Source organism: Gorilla gorilla, chromosome 11 (genome assembly GCF_029281585.2).
Source record: "Gorilla gorilla gorilla isolate KB3781 chromosome 11, NHGRI_mGorGor1-v2.1_pri, whole genome shotgun sequence".
NCBI lineage: Eukaryota > Metazoa > Chordata > Mammalia > Primates > Hominidae > Gorilla > Gorilla gorilla.
In genome coordinates, this window is record NC_073235.2 from 28,835,093 (window position 1) to 28,849,047 (window position 13,955).

Here is a 13,955-nt window from a genome sequence, read left to right on the forward strand (position 1 = left end):
GGGTTAAAGAAAAACATGAACGTGTACCAAACATATAGTCAGACAGAATGCCTCAAGCCCTGAACACAGCTTCCAACCAAACTGCTACAGAACAATTCCAGACTCCTTTGTGGGTAGTGATTCTCTGTACCATCAATTTTCAATCCTAGCAGACCCAATACCCACCCTTCCACCTTTTTTCTTTTGAGTTTTTAAATTCTCACAGTAAAACTGACTTGGGGCGGGGGGTGGGGGGGGCACTTCTATGCATTTTAACATATTTACATTTTTGTAACCAGCACCACAATCAGGGTACAGATAAAGACAGCATCCCCCAAAATTCCCCTGTGCTCTCCTTTAGAGTCATCCATCTCTGACCCCCGACTTCTGGCAACCATTGATCTGCTGGCCAGCACTATACTGCCGTTGTATAAATGAAATCACATACTATGGAAGCTTTTGAGGCTGACTTCTTTCACTCAGCACCATGCTTTTGAGATTCATCCAGGTTGCAACATGCAGCAAGTTTGTTCTTTTTCACTACTGAGTAGTGTTCCAGTGTATGGATGTACCACAGCTTGTTTATCCAGACACCCACTGATGAGCACCTGGGTTTTGGATATTATGAACAGAGCTGCCATAAACATTCGTGTACAGGATTTTGTGTAAACCTATTTTCATGTATCCAGGATACACAGGAATGGGACTGATGGGTCATGTGGTAATTTTATAACAAATGGACAAACTGTTTTCCACAGTGACCATACACTTTGCAATCCATCTCTCCAGGAATGTGTGACAGTTCAGTTGCTGTGACCTCATCAGCACCAGCACATCAGTGTTTTTTATTTTGGCCCTTCTAACTGGCATATGGGAGCATCCTGTGGTGGGTTTAAATCTGCAGTTCCCTGATGACTAATGAGGTTGAACCCTTTTTCAAGTGCTTTTTTGACATATGTATATCCTTTTTTGGTGAAATGTCTATCAATTTCTTTGGCCTATTTCTTAACCTTTTTGCCATGGCCTGAATGCCTAACAGGAAACTCAAATTCACACATCTAAAGCCCAACTCCTGATAGTCACCTTCCAGACCAGCTCCTTTGAGAGTGTTCCCCATCTCAATTAATGCCCACTGTATCCTCCCTTTGTTCAAGCCAAAAACCTTAGTGTCACTCTTGATTTCTCTCTGATTCCACACCTGACCTGTCAGTTAAAGCTTCACAACATATCCAGAGTCGGATCACGCCTTCATCCTTACTGGTTCACACTTCTTGGGATTCCACAAACTCACCTCACCACTTCTGTCTTGCTTCCTTAAGTCTACTTCCAGCACAGCAGCCAGGGCAGTATTTTTACAGTGTAAAGTCAACTCATGTCATGCTCTGCTCAAATCCCTCAGATGGCTTCACACTAAGAGTACAAGCCAAAGTTCTTGTCGTGGCCTACAAGGTCCTACAAGACCTGCCCCAATACCGCTAATCTTCCTCAGCCTTGACTACTGTTCCTATGCTCTCCTCTGGCTGCATGGCCACCTTGTGCTGTCTCACTATGCCAAGTACTTTCCCACAGCAGCGCCCACACCCTGGGCTTCCATCAGAAAGACCTTCAATCCCTCCCTGGCCAGCTGTGAACATCTCTAGGTATCTCCAGAAACCCATCAGGGCTGAAGAGCTCTCATGCACAGAAAGAACCAGATGCTGGGGCCATTTTGACATTTTGAACACTACCTGTGAAAATGCCTCAGATTTCATTTTGTTCATAGTAACCTCTATTAGACTTCTTAATTTACCCTAATCTGTTCATCTTTATTTTTTTTTTTTGAGACAGAGTCTCACACTCTGTCACCCATGCTGGAGTACAGTTGCACAATCATGGTTCACTGCAGCCTCAACCTCCCAGGTTCAAGTGATCCTCCCACCTCAGCCTCCTCAGCAGCTGAGACCACAGGTGCACACCACCACACTTGGCTAATTAAAAAAATTTTTTTTTGTAGAGACATGTCTCACTATGTTACCCAGGCTAATCTTAAACTCCTGGGCTCAAGCAATCCTCCTGCCCTGGCCTCCCAAAGTGCTGGGAGACTACAGGTGTCAGCCACCATGCCCACTCCTAATTTGTTAATCTTAATCCCTTAATCTGTTTTTATCAAAAAAGATTCGCCCAAAAAACTATACAGCAATAAAAGGAACAAACTACTGATAAATGCTAAGACACAGATGAATCATTATGGGAAGTGAAAGAAGCCAGACATAATATATATATTGTATGATTGTGTTTATATAAATTTTCCATAAAAAGCAAATCTATAGTGATAGCAGTTCAGTAGTCATCTGAAGCTAGATAGAGAAACAAAGATTGACTGCAAATGAGTACAAAGGAAATCTAAAACTGGATCATGGTGACCAAATGCAGTGGCTCACATCTATAATCCCAGTACTTTTTGGAGGCCCAGGCAGGCAGATCACTTGAGGTCTGGACTTCAAGACCAGCCTGGCTAACATGGCGAAACCCTTTCTCTACTAAAAATACAAAAATTTGGCCAGGTGTGGTACTTTACGCCTGCAATCCCAGGGTGAGGCTGAGGTGGGCGGATCACCTGAAGTCAGGAGTTTGAGACCAGCCTGACCAACACGGAGAAACCCTGTCTCTACTAAAAATATAAAATTAGCTGGGCGTGGTGGCGCATACCTGTAATCCTAGCTACTCAGGAGGCTGAGGCAGGAGAATCACTTGAACGCGGGAGGCAGAGCTTCCAGTGAGCCGAGATTGCACCACTGCACTCCAGCCTGGGCAACAAGAGCGAAACTGTCTCAAATAAAAAAAAATTAGCCGGGTGTGGTAGTACACACCTGTAGTCCCAGCTACCTGGGAGGCTGAGGCAGGGGAATCAGTTGAACCCAAGAGGCGGAGGTTGCAGTGGGCCAAGATCACATGACTGCACTCCAGCCTGGGCAACAAAGCAAGATGCCATCTCAAAAAAAAAAAAAAAAAAAAAAAAAAAGAAAAGAAAACTTGGATCATGGTCATGGTTGCACTGGTCCACAAATTTACTAAAACTCATTGGATTATATATTTACAACGGGTGATTTTATGGTATATAAATTAAATCAATAGAGCAGCTTAAAAAAAAAAGGTTTACCCATGATACTTGGAGAAGTAGGGCTTCTATTACATATTGACTAAGGATCAATATTCCGGGCTTCAAATAAAACACATCACCACCATTTTGGGAAGGGCTTTTCAGTGCTCCTAACCCAGTTTTTAGAGGGCCATTGAAAAACGGATGAAGCTGAGCAGCAAAAGGAAGATGGAGGAAAGAAAATATCATTTTCTAAATCACTACTGAGCCAGTGATTAAGCAAACTGTGAATGTGAACACTCCTGCCTGCATCCCACTTAAGAATTACTGGCCAGGCGCGGTGGCTCACGCCTGTAATCCCAGCACTTTGGGAGGCTGAGGTGGGTGGATCACAAGGTCAGGAGTTCAAGACCAGCCTGGCCAAGATGGGGAAACCCTGTCTCTACAAAAATACAAAAATAAGCCTAGCATGGTGGCAGGTGCCAGTAATCCCAGCTACTCAGGAGGCTGAGGCAGAGAAATGCTTGAACCTGGGAGGTGGAAGTTGTGGTGAGCTGAGATCGTGCCACTGCACTCCAGCCTGGGTGACAGAGTGAGACTCCCTCTCAAAAAAAAAAAAAAAAAGAACTATTAAAAGCTTTACCCAGCAAGCCAGCAAGTCTTTCTAGCCAGTTGGGTGGGCTACACAGCAGTCCCTCTCCCAACCTAACAACTGGAAATTGGTTTGTCTGTTCAGCAAGTGGACAGCTCAGCTCCAGCCTGCTTACCTGGTATGGTGTGCACTTCATCCAGGATCATGAGGCCCCACTCCTGGGTCTTGAGCCACTCCATGACTCGCTCGGCCTCCCAGGACCTTTTGGTGGTGTGGCCCAGCATGGAGTAGGTGCTAATGGCAACGGAGCAGCCGATGGGCTTGTCCTTGGCATCGGAGGTGAACCGGCAGATCTGGCTGTCGTCAATGGTGGACCACATCTTGAACTGGGCTTTCCACTGCTCCACAGAAACGGCTGAGTTGCCCAGCACCAGACAGCGTTTTCTGACAGTGCATGCAGCAGTCACACCAACCAGGGACTTTCCAGCACCTACAAGAAACAAGAGTGCAATCCCACCCAAGGACAGGTTGAAATGAAGGACAGGGACAGGCAGAATGACTCACAAGTACAGCAATCTAGGAAAATGTAACAGTCCACATAGCTGACATCTGAGCGACACACACTGCTCCAGCCTGTTTTCTTCTTTATAATGAGGAGACATGCCCACTTCACATACATATGTGAGAACTGGCAGGCGCTGGGGCCTACTGTAGCACTTTACACGCATCTCATTTAAATGTCAACATCTCAAAACAAACCAGTGAGAAGAGAAATGCCTGTTATTGTTATTTTAAAGATAGAAAAACCTGGCTGAGCCACCGTGGCACGGTGGCTCACAGCTGTAATCCCAGCACTTTGGGAGGCCAAGGTGGGTAGATCACTTGAGGTCAGGAGTTCAAGACCAGCCTGGCCAACATGGTGAAACCCTATCTTTACTAAAAATACAAAAAATTAGCCGGGCATGGTGGCGGGCGCCTATAATCCCGGTCACTTGGGAGGCTGAGGCAGGAGAATATCTTGAACCCAGTAGGCGGAGGTTGTGGTGAGCCGAGATGGCGCCACTGCACTCCAGCATGGGCAACGGAGCAAGACTCTGTCTCAAAAAGAAAAAAGAAAGATTGAAAAACTAAAGCTGAGGAGTACTTTACCTTGCCCACAGCCACGGGACAGTGAAGCTACTGGGTCCCAGCATGCCTGGCCCACAGAAGGAGGCACTCGGCAAAAGACCACTATTATTATTACACAGCAAACGGGGCTGAGAATTCAGGGATGCGCTATGTGTGTACAGAGAAAATGAAATTCCAGGAGCTTCTGAGTTTACTACCATCCACCATTTGAAGATCAAGAGAAAAATCAAGCTTTTCCATTAAACAGAGATCCTTCCTTTATTATAAAAATACACTGTGAGTTACCAGGAGTAAACATAAATAAAAAAAATTTGTAAAGTGAAATAAAAAAGGAAAACAACATCAAAATAACCCTGGGAGTTTTGGAAAAAAAGAACCTCCCCTTCCCTGAAGACCTTGCCTCTGTAAGTCCTCAGTAAGTCCTCAGTGGGGTCCCAAGGTGAGTCTGCTGTGGTCTCTGGCCAAGAAGCTAGGCTAGGACCTGACATTACTGAGGATAAGTGGTCAAACAGGTGCCCAGGGGGCCACTCCTGCCTTTCCCTGGACCTGAACACCATCCTAGTCATCCAGGAACACCAAAGTTTCTGCGCTAGGGAGTCTCCAAATACACAACCCCTAAGGCTGATTCAAGAACAAGAACCTAACCCCACTAAGTGCAACAGCCCCTTGCCATCATTACAATCTCACCCCTCATGTGCTCTAATTTTTCTTCGCTGACTCTAGCACCACCCAAGATTGTACACATCTGCTTACCATCTGTCTCTTCCCCAGAAGAGTGAGCTCCATGAGGTCAGAAGTGTTGTTCTTCTGACCAGGGCCCATACACAGCAAGCACTCAAATATTTGTCAAGTCATGAATCAGGGAGTCACCTGATCTTGGCTTTTCAGCAAGGTGTGATTTAGGGAAATGTGCAGAGAGAAAGCGGGAGGCAGCTGGCAGATCCAGACACAACAGCCTGGCCACCTTCTTAACTCTGGTACCACTTACCGCAGGGAAGAACAATGACCCCCGAACGTGCACGCCCGTTTCCAAACATCTTTCGCAAGCTCTTCTCCTGATAGGGCCTGAGGACAGCTGTGGGCTTTAGGTCAATGTTGATATCAGGGTTGACAGAATCATTCCGGAAGTCATATTCTGCCAACAGAGGGTACTCCAGGTGGATGCAACGTTTCTGGAGTTCCTCGATCATTTCCTGGAAAGAGGGCACAAAAGGGGTTTTAAAATCTTGTTACTGTGCTCAAAAACATTACATCTTCTAAGAGGTCCAATGGTCAAAAAAGTGGCATTCTATCTAAACTTCTACAATTTTAGATCTTGCTCAGTCAACAACCGGGATAAAGCACAGAAAAGCAACCCAGACTAACAACACTTTGAAATGAAATCTAATCTAATCAGCAGGCAAAATTGACCTTCAGGCACCATTTCTCACATCTCCTCAGGAACCTGTGAAGACCAGCCTACCAGCCTGAAAAAGAGGACACTGGGACTTTAACTCCATCAGGAGAAATGATGCCATGGCTCACAGATAATAAAAAGGAGAAAGCAATTCAGGGACCAACAGGGACTCCTTCCTTTCACACAGACTACAGGCAGAGTCGACACATGGCTGGACTAGCTTCTAACAGCAGCTCAGTGAAGGAACCAGGAGGAAGGTACATTCACTAACCTGCTTGACTTCAAAAGACACTGTCTGTGTCTCTTCTTCTTCTTCCTCATCCTTGTCCATTTGCTCATAGAAGTCAAACAGGTCCATGGGGATGTCAGATTTGCCCTGTGGATCTGTCACTCGGGAAGTGGAGGGCCCACCACTGCTTTCAGCAGTCTTAGAAATCTGTGAGAGAGGTAGGTGCTGAACGTGCACACAACATTTAATTCTGCTGTTATCGAGCAATGGGTGAAGTTGTAAAGGGTAGAACCAGCAGGGCTGCTAGGTTGTAAGTGCTGGGTTAAAGACACCTGAGAGAACTGAAATCCTAAATGCCTGCCCCCACCCAAGGGTGGTCCAGGAGTCCACATACGGCAGATTTGCTTGTGAAAGTCTCTGTGATGAGCTCAGTGGCCTCCCCTTCAGAGTTTCTTAAGCGGCATTCTCGGATCACCGGGTCCTGGAGAAGATGCTGGATTACATCAGGGTGGGAACTTTCAACGAAGTATCTGCAAGCAGGGGAGGAAGAAGGGGTCTACTGACCAGCAGGTACCTCCTGGAGATTCCACTGCTCATTCAATTAGATGGTCTGGAAATACAAGCCTCATGACTCTCCCCACAACCCTTCGTCAAATCTGTACCATGAGCTGCCGGCCATGATTTAACGTATGAGGGTTGTGGGCAAAGCCCCACTTTGAGGTCAAGTAGGCAGGGGCCTGAGCCCAGCTCCACTGCTAGAGGAAATACAGTGGCCAGTGGACGAGTTTCCAGTCTGGGCCACATCTCGTTTCTCTTCTCTTATCTGTGCTTCACAGAAAAGACAGCATAAACATCAGGTCCTTCCCATATCCCTTTATTACTGCTGGTGCGCAGAGAGTGACAGTGCCTTGGGACAGGCCTGTCACGGAATCTCTTACCTGTTGTGCTTCAAGACCAGCTTGACTTTTCCATAGCTGACAGTACACAACTGCAAATACAGATAACATCCAACAGGTAAATGTGCAGCTAACTCAGAACACATTCATTACTGGTCACATCTTACACCTACCAACCAAGTGAAAAGTTCATTTTACTTTAGGGAAACCCAACTTGCAATCCTAAAGTGGTCAGATCTGCCTAAACTGAGCTTTTTCTTTTCCATTGGCCTCTGCTTTCTGAGAACAAAATCTTCCTCTTGCCTGGGTAATTCTGATGCATATCCATTAAGTTATAAAACGCTGCTTAAAATCTTGCATTCTGCCTTTCCTCTCTATTCCCACAGCCCCCACCCTAGCCTAGAGAAGACCACACCAGTATTACTACAACTCCACAGAGTATGTGCACAGTAATTGCAGCTTAAATAAAATGCAAAGCCTCTTCACCAATGCTCCTATTTCCCCAAATAGAATGTAAGCATCTTGATGGCAGAGAATACAGCTTAAATCCTCCCAGGTTCCCAACCACCTTTAGGAAGGAATACAGTAGAGGCTGTGTGGCAACAATAAAAATTTGCCACTCAGTCCAGGCACGGTGGCTCACACCTGTAATCCTAGCACTTTGGGAGGCCGAGCCAGGTGGATCACCTGAGGTCAGGAGTTCGAGACCAGCCTGGCCAACATGGTGAAACCCCATCTCTACTAAAAATATAAAAATTAGCCGGGCATGGTGACGGGCGCCTGTAATCCCAGCTACTTGGGAGGCTGAGGCAGGAGAATCACTTGAGCCCGGGAGGTAGAGGTTGCAGTGAGCCAAGATCATGCCACTGCTATCCAGCCTGGGCGACAGAGCAAGACTCCGTCTCAAAAAAAAAGAAAAAAAAAATTTGCCAGTCAGACTTTGAGGGGCTGCCTATCCCCGCTGTTGTGCCTGATCCACCACTACAGTGCACCAACACCTACATCCCTGCAGGCAATTCGCAGCCAAGACCAGGCAGAGCCACAGTGTTGGTACAAGGTCCTCTCCTTGGGCACGCTTTCTTTTTTGTTGTTGTTCTGAGGCGGTGTCTCGCTCTGTTGCCCAGGCTGGAGTGCAATGAATGGTGAGATCTCAGCTCACCTCAACCTCTGCCGCCCGGGTTCAAGTGACTGTCCTGCCTCAGCCTCCTGAGTAGCTGGGATTACAGGCACCCACCACCATGCCTGGCGAATTTTTGTATTTTTAGTAGAGACAGGAATTTCGCCATGTTGGCCAGGCTGGTCTTGAACTCCTGACCTCAGGTGGTCCACCCACCTCAGCCACCCAAAGTGCTGGGATTACAGGAGTGAGCCACTGCACCTGGCCGGGCACGCTTTCACATCACAGGAAAAGAGAGTTCTCTCCAGGACTCCTGCAGCTTCTCTGGGACTGGCTGCAGTACCATACTGAATTCCTGTGGCACTCTTCTGCCACTCCAGATCCCAAGGTCTGAATCTGACTCCTTTTGGATCAGCCAAAGGCAATGAAAGCCACTGTCCATCTCTTTTAAATGGCATTCACCCATCTCGCAGAAGAAACCTAGCATGTTCAACTATTAATCACATGGAACCCTCTTTGTTTTGTCAAAAACATCTGAAGTTGTTTTTGACTTTCCCTCATGGAATTTGTTGACTATTGGTCTCCTGCAGATACTTAGCTTTAGACAGAGTTTACCACCTGTGTTAGTCAGCTTGGGCTGCCATAATAAAATTCCAGACTGGGTGGCTTCAACATTAGAACTGTATTTTCTCAGAGCTGTGGAGGCTGAAAGTCCATGATCAAGGTATCAGCCGATTCAGTTTCTGGTGAAGGCTCTTGTCCATGGACCACCTTCCCATTCTGTACTCACATGACAAGAAGGGCAGGTGAGAGAAAGCATGCTCTGGTGTCTCTTCTTACAAGGACACTAATCATATCGGATCACGACCTCATTTAGTCTTAACTACTTTCTTACTCCAAATACATTACCATTGGATATTAGGTTTTGAAGACAAAATTTGAGGGGAACACACACAATTCAGTCCCCAGCACACTCACTTTGGGCTGCATTTCCAAATTCTCCCTGGCTACAATGGGCCTGAATTAGTAGCCCCTCTGTGTTAATACCCACAGCTGGGAGCGGCTCATGAGAAGCGTGGCCTCACCCAGAACACAATGCTGGATCCAGAGTGTAGCGGCTGGGGTAATCAGTCGTTATGCTCCCCACAGGAAATCTGAATGGCACATTCTCATGGCTGCCACAGGCTGACAACATGGAGCACCTATGCCCATTGTTACATTAGCAGGGCAGGTGGAATTGCTGGTCTCAGCTGTCACTTGCCTTAATAAACTGCATAATTCCATCAGGGACTCCAGTCTTGCTGAGCTTCCTGAGGTACTCGGTGATGTCACTGGTTTGCAGCCCAACGCTGACAGCTGCATACAAGGAGTAGGCAGTTAGTTTGTACTCATGCACATGGGTTGGTCGGCACACTGGCTCTGCAATAGCCACCAAGAAGTCTTGGGCATATTTGTAAACTGGAGAGAAGGCTTCCAAGAAGATATGGCCATCGGGAGCCTGAGAGATACCAAATGGACAAAACAGACAAGGAAACATGAGTTGCAGAGACTACTGGGCTCTTGCCCATATCATTATCAAGAAAGAATAAGCTGCCCAACACCACAGATATTCTTGCAAGCACTCCTTCAGACAACTGTGGGGCCTGTTACTTTAATCAGATACAGAAGAGTAAAGAAAAATAGAAGAAAATGTTTCCAAAGTCAACAGCTGTTTCCTACTATTCTGCACAGAGAAAGCCCATCTTACTGGCTATCCTCAAGTTACCTTTTGGCTAGATTTCAACTAAATGTATAACATTAATTATTTTAAGTAGAGCTTGCTACCGAACATGTCTTCCATTATTTGAGGAAACAAACTGTTACATGATAAATGCTATTTATTCGGCAGATAAAAGGATTCACTACATGGGGTAGAGCTGGGGAAGGAGTGAGAGTAAACCGAGAGGTTAGAGCTGTTGGAAGCCCAGGTCCGGCCGCCACACGTGTGCGCAACTGCTCGCTGTTGCCTTGGGCTGTTCCAACGTGTGTGGATGAAAATTCTCTCCCGGCCAGTTCTAGGGGCAGTATCCTGAATGTCAGTTTTGACTCTGAGGATGCCCAAGATTTAGCTGCCGCTCCGCACACTCCTGGGCCCTGCCCAAGCTAAGGGCATGCTTACCACCCAGAGAGGCCTGGAGGTGTGGTCGTCCTTCAGCGGCATTTGCAGCCTGTAGTCCTTGGCTCCATATTCATCCACTTTGGTGCCTGACTCATCCACCTGCTTCCCCGCCGCCGAGGGAACCGCTTCCTGAGGGTCGTTCCCAGGGGCGTCCTCTTCATCATCCTCTTCATCCTCATAGTGCCGCTTCCTGGATTTCTTCTTGTCTGCAAGATACCAACACAGAAGTAACCCCAGCAGGAGCCTAGGGTTCCCTCCGCACCGCTTGGCAGCATTTCACCTGCGCCGCCGCAAACTCCTAGCTAAGAGCCACCTGCATCCCGCAGGCGTTGCGCCCCTCAGCCGTCTCCCCTAGGCCGAGTTCGCTGGGCTGCGCCCAGGTCCAGCATCTCTCCCGCCCAAAGGCCTGTCCCAACCGGGTGCGCGCGGGAGGGCCAGCAGGGTCGGCAGGCGCAGAGGCCCGGAGCAGCTCCGAGGCAGAGCGGGGGGCAGGGCCGGCGAGGGCAGTCGTGGCTGAGCGTGCCCGCGCCACGTCTCACCGCGGTCCGCTCGGTCTCTTTTGCCCATGGCAGCTACAGCAGCAGAGAGAAGTTGACCCTACTCCCACAGGCCCGCCGCGGCATCCGCTCTGGGGGGACTTCCGGCTCAATCCGGAAGCTCCTTGTTGTCCACACAGGATGTCCCGCCTCTAGGCGCCGTGATGTGGGTGGCTGGAAGAGCGGAGAGCCAGCGACAGCCGATCTGTTAGCTCTTGCGACCCAGCAGCGGGGGTCCTCCGCTGTTCATTTCTCTACAACTGAAGGAAAATACTGTGTGTTGAGCACCTGTGTAGTGCGCGAATTAAAGGCCTCATCCTTCTGGAACTTAAATTTTAATGAAGCCATGTGGGCAATAAATGTGTGAGAGAGAGAATGTGACCTGAGTCCATGGGTAAGGAAGAATTCTTTTTTTTTAATTAAAAAAAATTTGGCTGAGCACGGTGGCTCACGCCTGTAATCCCAGCACTTTGGGAGGCTGAGGTGGGTGGATCACTTGAGGTCAGGAGTTCGAGGCCAGCCTGGCCAACATGGTGAAACCCCCATCTCTACGAAAAATACAAAAAAAAGTAGCCAGGCATGGTGGCACACGCCTGTAGTCTAAGCTACTTGGGAGGCTGAGGTGAGAGAATCTCTTGAACCCAGAAGGTAAAGGCTGCACTGAGCTGAGATTGCACCACTGCACTACAGCCTGGGCGACAGGCCGAGAGTTCGTCTCAAAAAAATTTTTTTTTTTTTTTTTGTTTTTGAGACGGAGTCTCGCCCTGTCGCCCAGGCTGGAATGCAGTGGCGCGATTTCAGCTCACTGCAAGCTCCGCCTCCCGGGTTCATGCCATTCTCATGTGTCAGCCTAAATAAAGCAGATTACCCTCAATAATGCGGGTGGGCCTCATCCAAATCAGTTGAAGGCCTTAAGAGCAAAGACAGGTTTCTCAAGGAAAAAGGAATTCTGCCTCCAGACTGCAACACAGAAAGTTCTGACTGAGTTTCCAGCCTTTGGACTCAAAACTACAACATCAACTCGTACCTGAATTCCCAACTTGCCAACCCCCACAATTGCATGAGCCAATTCTTTAAAATCAATCAATCAATCTCGCTTGCTCAGTGGGCCTCTTGGTTCTGTTTCTCTGGAGAACGTAACACAGATTTTTGGTACGGGGAATAGGGTACTGCTGTAACAAATACCTAACAATGGGGAAGTGGTTTTCGAATTGGGTAATCGGTAGAGGCTGAAAGAATTTTGAGGCGCATGATAGAAAAGCCTCTATTGTCTTGAAGAGCCTTGGTAGAAGTATGGGCATTAAAGGTGATTCTGGTGACGGCTCAGATGGAAAGGAGAAATATGTTACTGAAACTGGAGGCAAGTGGTAGAGAGCTTGCCTGAATTGTATTCTGTTGGGTGGAAAGTAGAACTTATAAGTGATAAGCTTGGACATTTTGCTGAGGAAATTTCTACATAATGGTTAAAAGTGAGGCCTGGGCCAGGTGCGGTGGCTCACGCCTGTAATCCCAGCACTTTGGGAGGCCGAGGCGGGGGATCATAAGGTCAGGAGTTCAATACCAGCCTGGCCAATATGGTGAATCCCCGTCTCTACTAAAAATACAAAAATTAGCTGGGCATGGTGTTGCGCACCTGTAGTCTCAGCTGCTCAGGAGGCTGAGGCAGGAGGATCTCTTGAACTCAGGAGGCAGAAGTTGCAGTGAGCAGAGATCACGCCACTGCACTACAGCCTGGGCAACAGAGCAAGACTCCGTCTCAAAAAAAAAAAAAAAACTGAGGCCTGCTTTCTCCTTATTGCTTATAGTGAAATGTGAGAAGAGATACACTGAAGGTGGAATTATTCAACACAAAGGAACCAGAACTTGAAGATTTGGATCATTCTTAGCATACTCACATTGTAAAAAAAAAAAAAAGAGAGAGAGAGAGAAAGTATGCTCTGGAGAAACACTAAGGATGTGGACAACCATTTATTTGCAAGAGATTAGGTGTGTGGCTTATAGATCCAATCACCCATCTCCACAGAAACCTGGACAGTTTTGACTAGGGTGCATAGATGGTATGAAATGAAGGAAGGCTGTTGGACTTCCAGGATTCCACAGGTAGGAAAGGGATTGGCAGGGGCAGTTCAGAGGCCAGTGAGGCTGCTTCCGCCACCACAGGACTGAAAGGGACAGGCTTGGGTTTGAACCCACTGCCACCACCTCCTCAGTTCTGAGGGTGCGGGGCTGCAACCGCAGTGGGCCCTGAGGACAGAGGATCAAGCCAGTGAGGATTATTCTCAAGCCTTAAAATCCTGTCATTGGCCCGTTAGGTGTCAGACTTTCTTGGCACCTGCAAGTCTTTTTCCTTCCCATTTCTCCCTTTTGGAATGGAATGTGTCTATCCTCTGCCTATCCCATTGTAATTGGAAACAGATAACTTGTCTGTTCTCATGGGTTCACAGATAGAAAGAAAATTTGCTCCAACAGGAAACCTAACCCAGAGTCAATTGATTTGGATGATTTGGGTGATGAGATTTGAACTGATATTTAGATGATATTGGACTTTGAGTTGATGCTGGAATGACTGACTTTTGTTGATGTTGAGATGGGGTGAATGTACTTTGCATGTGGGAAGGATATGAACTTGTAGGGGCCAGAGGACAGACTATGGGTTGAATTGTGTCCCCCACCCCTCAAAAAGTTTTTTTTTTTTTTGAGACAGGGTCTTGCTGTTGCCGAGACTGGAGTGCAGTGGTGCGATCTGGGCTCACTGCAGCCTCAACCTCCTGGGCTCAAGTGATCCTCCCTCCTCAGCCTCCCAAGTAGCTGAGATTACAGGCATGCCACCATGCCTGGCTTTTTG

At 47.6% G+C, this 13,955-nt stretch overlaps 1 protein-coding gene and 1 long non-coding RNA gene across 4 annotated transcripts in view; one reads left to right on the top strand and one right to left on the bottom strand.

The window, feature by feature from the left end:
* The window catches only part of ERCC3 (ERCC excision repair 3, TFIIH core complex helicase subunit), a 37,214-nt gene extending 25,973 nt beyond the window's left edge, over positions 1 to 11,241 (bottom strand). The window contains exons 1-8 of one of the 3 annotated variants that reach the window (XM_019022245.4): positions 11,114 to 11,241; positions 10,575 to 10,780; positions 9,678 to 9,914; positions 7,342 to 7,391; positions 6,798 to 6,933; positions 6,446 to 6,610; positions 5,767 to 5,971; positions 3,826 to 4,140 (exon numbers count right to left, since the gene is read on the bottom strand). In XM_019022245.4, the coding sequence (XP_018877790.1) occupies positions 3,826 to 4,140; positions 5,767 to 5,971; positions 6,446 to 6,610; positions 6,798 to 6,933; positions 7,342 to 7,391; positions 9,678 to 9,914; positions 10,575 to 10,780; positions 11,114 to 11,141 (1,342 nt within the window). In that variant the 5' untranslated portion in view covers positions 11,142 to 11,241. The other 2 variants (XM_055380662.1, XM_063694743.1) reach the window with 2 other exon arrangements.
* A 134-nt stretch (positions 11,242 to 11,375) lies between these two features.
* Positions 11,376 to 13,955, top strand: part of LOC129532207 (uncharacterized) — a 73,788-nt gene continuing 71,208 nt past the window's right edge. The window contains exon 1 of the long non-coding RNA XR_008677850.1: positions 11,376 to 11,504. This is a non-coding gene — a long non-coding RNA (uncharacterized lncRNA). The remainder of the gene's footprint in view (positions 11,505 to 13,955) is intronic.